This window comes from Eufriesea mexicana, unplaced genomic scaffold (assembly GCF_001483705.2).
Source record: "Eufriesea mexicana isolate 0111107269 unplaced genomic scaffold, ASM148370v2 scaffold3653, whole genome shotgun sequence".
NCBI lineage: Eukaryota > Metazoa > Arthropoda > Insecta > Hymenoptera > Apidae > Eufriesea > Eufriesea mexicana.
In genome coordinates, this window is record NW_016911671.1 from 64,645 (window position 1) to 73,336 (window position 8,692).

At 28.3% G+C, this 8,692-nt stretch overlaps 2 protein-coding genes across 2 annotated transcripts; one reads left to right on the forward strand and one right to left on the reverse strand.

Annotated features, from left to right (window-relative positions):
- Window positions 1–2,900: 2,900 nt before the first annotated feature.
- Rpb5 (DNA-directed RNA polymerases I, II, and III subunit Rpb5) lies at window positions 2,901–3,744 on the forward strand. Its single transcript, XM_017905117.1, has 2 exons — window positions 2,901–3,295; window positions 3,414–3,744. The coding sequence occupies exons 1-2, from the start codon at window positions 2,994–2,996 to the stop codon at window positions 3,742–3,744; spliced, it is 633 nt and encodes a 210-aa protein (XP_017760606.1). The 5' UTR covers window positions 2,901–2,993.
- Window positions 3,745–6,602: 2,858 nt separating this feature from the next.
- Window positions 6,603–8,685, reverse strand: drk (growth factor receptor-bound protein 2 drk). Its single transcript, XM_017905112.1, has 6 exons — window positions 8,442–8,685; window positions 7,548–7,645; window positions 7,338–7,457; window positions 7,090–7,255; window positions 6,828–7,001; window positions 6,603–6,745 (listed from the first exon to the last, which is right to left on the reverse strand). Exons 1-5 carry the CDS (start codon window positions 8,517–8,519, stop codon window positions 6,828–6,830), a joined length of 636 nt encoding a protein of 211 aa, XP_017760601.1. The 5' UTR covers window positions 8,520–8,685; the 3' UTR covers window positions 6,603–6,745.
- Between the last annotated feature and the right edge of the window lie 7 nt (window positions 8,686–8,692).

The following is an 8,692-nucleotide window of genomic DNA, read 5'->3' on the forward strand; positions in this document are numbered from 1 at the left end:
AAAATTGCGAAAAGCCGTGGAAAGCATTGTTATGTCCATAGAGATATGCCAGCATCACACAAAAGAATGTAAGTCTTTCTATTAACATAACCTTCAGTTGTAATTAAATAGTGTAATATATAAGTAATTCTTTTTCCTTTTATTAGTGATAGCAGAACCTGGTTGTAAAAGGACAATATTCTGTACAGTAGGAGAAATCGAGTAATAGAATATTACCAACAAAGGGTCATTAGATGCCAAGAATTGTTTTTTATGGCAAGAAATGATTGAAGCAGTAATACAAATATCTAAGGTATGATATATCTGTTGGATTTTAGGTCGACTAACCATATGACATACAAGATAGAAATCTTTGATGGTTAAATAAAGATTTAGAAAAGGGAGATGGTTTAGGCAGACAAAAGGAAATAAAGTTAATTTAGGTGATGTCCAATTGTAACAACAAGATATAGAGAATACAGTGAGATTGAAAGGTACGTTGTGTTCCTGATCTGAGTATATATTAATATCAGTGGTCAAAGTCCCTGATCATCGCTAATGTGTTAAGTTTCAGAATGATGGAGTTGAGGTATACAAAGAACAGAGAGAAATTGGAACGAAAGCAGTGAGAAGAGGAAATGCATATTATGTGAAATCAAGAAACAGGAAAGAGGCAGCATATGTATCAACAGAGGAAGTTGTGTAACATTGACATGCAAATATGAGGATCATTGAAGAAATGAAGAATGAACGATTGATAATAGTTATAGAAGGTGAAGATAAATTGAATATAGAGTGTAAATGTTGCATTAAGGTACAAATGTGTAGAAATATCTATCGGAACTTGGAAACTATAAAAACAGCAGAAGGAATAATGGGGCTGTGGCACGTGGAATTGATTGAACCAACAAAACCAATATTAAAAGGAGGTAAAAGGTACGTCTTAACTGCTGATGATTATTCGAGAAAAGAACCATTTGGTTGACTAATTTATAAATGACTAAATATTTAATATGAAATATTATTGACGAAGGATTATTTTTTATTAAAGAGGACTTAGAAACACGAATAATATTTATATACAAGAGCCGCTGACTACAGTTAAAGTAAGTATTAGTTAATAATATTTCAATGGATTGTATATCTGTTTTTAAAAATATAACCGATATACAATATTTACTTTCTAAACTTCTACATTAATATATTAAATAATTTCTGATTTGAATTACAATAATAAGTAATAAATTTTAATAAATTTGATTTTAAAAGTATTTTATGTTAATAAAGCTAATATATTTGTTATAGCTATGTTATAATGAAAACAATTGTTTATGATATTGAGTTAGAATTATGGACCAAGGAAACTCCAAAGGCATATAGAAATTTTATACAATTATGTATGGAAGGTTATTAGGATGATATATTTCATAAAATTATCAAAGGATTCGTAGCACAAGGTGATGATCCCACAGGTACAGGGGAAGGTGATAAAAGCATATATGGAGAATCATTTAAATCATTTAAAGACTATATTTAAAAATAAAATGAATTCCTTTTTTATTAATATATAATTATTAAATATACGTGTTTTAGGACGAATTTCATACAGGTTTTGTCGACGAAGTTTAATTGCTATGGCTAATGCTGGAAAAGGTGACAATGGTTCCCAATTCTTCTTTACTCTTGGTCCTACACCAGAATTCCAGAATAAACATACAATCTTTGGTAAAGTTACTGGAGAAACTATATATAACATGCTTAAACTTGAAGAAGCACTTGTAGATGGGGTAAATTTAATGTTTAAAAAAAATATATCAAGAATTGATATAAATATAATATTTTCTCTTTTTTATAGAATTGTAGACCACTTTATCCTCCAAAAATGATAAAAATTGATTTATTGAACAATCCATTTTCTGATATTATATCAAGAATAGTAATACAGGAAAATAAAGAAGTAAAGGACAGTTCAAAAACTAAATGATGCTGACTGAAGTCGCTTGAATTTTCATTGCTTTTATTTGAACTGGTTACTGTGATACCTGATCATATTTCACGATATCATTAGCAGGTGTCACTAGCTACGAATTCTTATCAATTTTCTTGACACACACAGAGAAATTAGATACCTGTAATGAGGTATAAGCACAGAACATCATCTGATTTGGTGTTACCATGTGCGTCTTCCATTTTACCTTCTACCGATACACGTCGATAATGAATAATACAATTTTTTGTTAACCATTTAAATAGTTTTCCAAAATTAAGCAGAGAAGTAATAAATACTGTTAGAGAATTAATTCTAGGAAACTAGAAAACTGTGTTGTACGAAGGTTTTCCTCAATTCTCAAATCGTGATATCGTGATGATCACTGGACAATTTCATTTTTTATCGGTATTTATTTTTTAACACTTCAAAAAATGAAATAAAATTGTGTTGGTTAGCTGTTGATTAAAGAATAATGTTTTAAGGACGTAAATAGCTTCTTTTATAAAGTATATGTATACATTATTGCGCGCATTGTTATAACAAATTATTTGAAAAATGGCTTTATTAAATGTCATTTAAATATATGAAAATGGCATTATAATGTTTTGTCTTTCTTGATTTGTTACAGACGGAAACTTTACAGCACAGAATTTTGTTACACTCTCTATTATTTGTACCTTAATATTTATTGATTATATTAATTCTAATTGCGTAAGTACTAGAATTTACTTAAATATTTATCGAAAAATAATATACGTTTTTTCGTAAATGTAATGAATCTTTATAGAGTATATAATAATATAGAAAGTGTATTGTGATATTTAAAGTTTAATTCATGGTTTATTGGCACGCATGCGTGCGTTATTCATTTTCAATTAAGTGTGCTATTTAGAAAAGTGAGGTTATTTCTATGTAAAAAACACATATTCGTTGTTACAATTGTCTGAAGAAAACGAGAAACGAAAGGAAGGTGTGATATATCTGAACAATTTTTGTTTAGAGATAATTCTAGTTTTCGGGAAGAATGGATGACGAGGCTGAAACGTATAAATTGTGGCGAATAAGGAAAACAGTAATGCAATTGTGTCACGATCGAGGTTATTTGGTTACTCAAGATGAATTGGACCAAACTTTGGAGCAGTTTAAGGAACAATTTGGGGATAAACCAAGTGAAAAAAGACCGGCACGAAGTGATCTTATAGTTTTAGTCGCTCATAATGACGATCCAACGGACCAGCTTTTTGTATTTTTCCCAGATGAACCAAAAATCGGTATTAAAACTATTAAAACTTACTGTCAACGTATGCAAGAAGAAAAAATTCATAGGTACTTTATCGTAATGAATAAATATTTATTTGTAATAATTGTATTGTAATTTTAAAAATTATAATACTTTAACTTGAAAAGAATAAGTTTTAAATATTTGTTTTTCTTTTTATAACAGGGCTATCATCGTTGTACAACAGGGAATGACACCCTCAGCTAAACAATCGTTGGTAGACATGGCACCAAAATACATATTAGAACAATTTTTAGAATCTGAATTACTTATCAATATCACAGAACATGAATTGGTGCCTGAACACATTGTACTTACTCCAGATGAAAAAGAGGAACTACTTACTAGGTACAAACTAAAAGAAAATCAATTAATGCGTATACAGGCTGGTGACCCAGTGGCACGTTATTTTGGTTTGAAACGTGGACAAGTTGTAAAAATTATTAGACCTTCTGAAACTGCCGGAAGGTATATATCGTACAGACTTGTATGTTGAATCAATGTTTTTACATTGATGGACAATGTATTCTAAACATCATTTTATATATTATCTTAAAAGTAAAATAGGTTATGTAATTTTTTATAATTATTGTATGTGGTAGAAAAAACCAAACTGTAAAAACATGTTAAATATAAAAAATAAATAAAGATCCATATTTTTCACGTAATACTTTATTATGTCATAGTTGTATTTCATAATTACATACTTGGTAATTACGTATTAACTATGCATCAGGCAGTTAATAATGATAAGCATCATCCTTGCAACACTATACTTTCTTTGTGATATAAATTTATTTTAATTCCTCTATTATTTGTAAAAGTGGGTATAAGCAATATAATTTTATACAGCTGTGACATTGATGAATGAAATTAAAAATAGCAAAATAAAATTTGTTTAAACATATATATATTTTATTACATCTCATTATCATACATTTCTTGGTCCAGATGTATCATGGTATACTGTTGTCATATGACAACTCAATTCCAAATTCATTTAAGCAATTATACATATATAATTTGAAAATAATATTAATAATAACAACATTTGAATGTTGCTTTAGTTATTACTGAGTTGGAAAACACAAATGAAATAATGAAAATAGATAATACGCATCTAAATAAAATGTAATTGCAATAGTAAACCAAAACAGTAAAGAAAGTAAAATTGTGCACGAAAGATATTTGTTATAATAAATTTCTTTTAAGTACAAAAGGCAAGTGAATCTATATGCTATATACTTATAATCTAAGCTACTGATTTTAAAAAGTCAGTGACAAGATTTAACTATTACTACATTTATACTCTTATTAACATTAACCACAAAGATAGAATAAAGTACATGTGTTTTAAACATCTCAAACTTAAATAACTGATTGCTATATTTCTCCAAAGTTAAACCTTATAAAAATCGAACATTTGTATATTATATGTATTTTGTTATTAATTTCCAATTTCATTACTATAAGAATTAATTTTTAGGAACTATATAAAGTATAATAACTAATTTTAAAAACTATTAACAGTGGAAAAGTTTTGATATATTAGTAGAACAAAAACTTAACAAGAATCATTTGCTTTCTTTCACAGTAAGAAGAGAAAACATATCTTTTTTTTAGTACTTGCTTTTCTTTTTTTCATCTATTTTGAATACAGTGCATGCATAAGCATATAAGATTACTTGTCTATATGATATTTGCAAAGCAGTTATATGAGCTAAAATATCACTTTTGATACAAATTTTTAATTTTGAAAAAATAATTATGGTAGATGGGCATAAGTAAATAATGCATGCAAGAGTAATTAATATAATATATTGTTATCAATAAAATGTAAACATAACGAATAATAATAATTACACAATAAGACTACATATCTTTATTGTTTACACGGAAATAAGAAAGCAAGATTGTCGAAATAATTAGATAAAAAGAAGTATTTAAAAAATATACACGATCTTTCGCTCTTTTAAAATTAGTAGCTTTTGAAACAAAAACGTTATACATACCATTCGTTCAAATGTCAAATCTATTTTGTGAGGCCAATTTGTTGTTAATTGATATATATATATATATATTATTTTTGGCATGTCAAAAAAATGCATTACGGAACATAAATTTTCGTTATAACGATAATAAATAATGTAAAATCAAGTAACTTTCTCATGCAAAAGTTCATACGTTTATTCTAATTCTCTACGTTCCTCCAATTACTAATATTTCTTAAATTACAAAGAATAAATCAGTCGTTGTATTTGAGTTTCAATATGAATATGTATGTATGACGTTTGTGTAAAAAAACTTGTATTCTCGTTTTCTTTTCTTCATCATAAAATTTGCAGAAAAGAAAACACAATTTTTCAAAAAACTATGTTTTATACCATAGTCAGCAATGGTAAAAATAAAATTTTCCAATCATTTACATACGATTGGAAAAAATCAAAAGATGAAGCAGCTTATTTAAACTGCTATTATTCCTTTACTAATACTTGAGAAAAATTTACCTCAGGCGATGCCAGAATGATTATTCCACATACAGTCTGAATAATACAAGTCTATATATGATACACAGCAAGTATATCTGATGTAATGATATCAGATGTATCTTAACCGTTGGAAGAATATTCTCTTCCTCAAATATTTGTAAAAATATTCACAACATAGAGGCAGAATGGTGTGCATTTTATGCCAAAAGGCGACGCGTTTTAATGCTATATCTATATAAAGTTCTTGTATCTCGCAAATGGATAGCTTACTAGGCTCTTTATCACCAAGGTCCCCATTCTTCAAACAACAAATTCGTATTGAAAAATACAATGTTTATGCCAGTCCGTTTATAAACCTGTCTTTCAAAACAATACGTATTTTCGTTTGTAATACGATCAATACTTCTCATTACTGATGTACACAGTTAATATTATGTTTTCGTACACATACTCCATCAATGGACTACCAAGATATAGGAAATATCACTTAAAATTTCATTTACAATATGTAAATACTGAAAATTTACTCTCAAATCTATGTACTATTTGAGTATTAACAAAAATAAGATTTATAACAATTAAACGCGATACATATTGTGTAATACACGTCTATCAAAAACACTGAATAGTAGTATCAGTCTCAGTGAAAAATTTCTCTTATAGATCCAATAATAACGAAAGAAACAGAAGAAAAAAAAAAAGAAAAGAAAAGACATACTACCCTGTTATATGCTATATCAAGGAACTCTACATTTGTTTATATAAATTACTAAATAGAGAGAAGTTTTTTCATTGAGACTAATAAAAAGTATTGATGATAATATTGAATAATATTGAATATCATTAAACAACTCTACGCCTAGACCACCAATACATCCTAGTAGCCCATTCAATTGGTGGAGTCTGTAAAATGTTGTTGATTAATTCTGCAGTAAGTCTGATCCTGTACGTGATAGTGGTGGGATAATGTGGCCGGTGCCTTTGACCTCTGTGTGCACAACATGAGGCCTAAAATAAATTATTATTCTGTTTAATAAATATATAAAAAATTACGAATATAAAACTAATTAACCATGTCAATGATACTTACCTAGGAGTGATATGGAGTAACATATGTAGAAGGAAACAGTCCTCGTCTATTACCAATTTCTCCATGCCACCAATGTTGATCTGTGCGATCAGTAACAGTAATTACATCACCTCGTTTGAATTCAAGTTCACCTGGTTCTTGAGGTTGAAAGTCATACAATGCTTGCACTAAACACTAAAACAAAATGCAATTTCATAATGTAAAAAGAAAATTTCTGTGTTACTTCATAACTTAATTATATTATTACATAAGAAATAATTACTTCTTCTGGCACCATATCCCTTAATTTAACATCTTGTGAACGAGATACAGATGCTGTACGATGATATTCTACTAATTCATTAAGACTGTTAAATTTGACCACCCAAAGGAAAAATTTACCCTGAGCATCTCTCAATACCTTGAAATGTTGGACACCATCTGAACATCTGAAAAAAACAATTGACAACATATTCAACTTACTCATTTAGATGTTTACATTAACATTTTGTTAAAAAATTATTTACTAACTTTACAGACAAAGAAAAATCACCAGGAGAACTTTCACTGATTCTAATAAGAAAGGCGCCTTCATGTTTGTTCATTAAGAGTCTTTCTGCATCTGCTCTGGTTATCCTACCATAGTACCAGCTGAATGAAACAAATCAAATTTAAGATATATTTAAATTTCCTTGCAATATACATGAATCTTTAATAAAAGAGATTTGTAATAACACTCACTCATGATTTTTCATTTCTATGTAATTACTTGGAATAAGTCCTTCCCTGGAATCTAATTCAGCTCTGTACCAATTCATATCATCTTCCATATTTAAAATCTGCAAAAAGAACACTGCAGCTATGCTTATGTGTTGTAGATCACTTATTCCACAAAATACTTCTACATACAAAAAAAGCTTAAGGATCTAATTAACATATATTGCATCTCTATTACAAATATAATCTTCACTTCAATAAAAAGCATAAATTAAAATTATTACAAATAATTAGTTAATCAGAAAAAATGAGATATAAATGAACAAATGCATAAATCTCAGAATCATTTAGATTTCTGTTACATAAAAGAGTTACACCCATAAAATGAATAACTCTAAACATATTAACAAAAGAAAAATATCTTTTGCATAAGTTGCAATTGTTTACATTCATTTTTATAAAAAAAATAAATAAATAATAGATATAATGAGAGGACCATAAATAAATATATTTCTAATAAATATCAATTTTTTATTAGATCATTAAATATGGAAAAGGAGGAGAATTTATTATGATTATAAGAACATCAAGTAATAATAAATTTCCTGTCACGTATCTCGAAACAAAACATACTGAAAAAAAAAACCAATATTAAATATCGTTCGTTAAGTAGCTAGTAACAAAGGTAAAATAGTTCAAGAATTAATAACAAAAAACAATAGCAATCATTAATTTACAAAACGTATGCATTATCGCAAATATCCTTAAGCGACACAGTATCGCAGATCGTAACGAAAGCAGTTCGGAAAGTTCGGGATCGGTAAACTGTCTCCGATGAAAACCAGCAATACGAAGTTATCTACTAGTATTTTCATAGTTTATAAATAATTGTCACGTTATTTTATACAACATACGAACCTTCAGGATTTGGCTTCTACGAAAACTAAGCTCATCCTCGGCCGTCGCCGTAAAATCGTGCTTTGCTATCGCCTCCATTCTTCTTCCTCGTCCCTCGAGAGTAAGAACGAAAGAGAGGGAAAAAGAGAGGCAGTGCTATATCTAGTCCTCAAAGGCAACACCAAAGTCAGCCTTTGTTTGTTAGTGGAAAAACTAAGATAGATATTGGAGTTTAATTTAACTTTTTTTTTTTTTTTTTAAGAAAAAAAAAA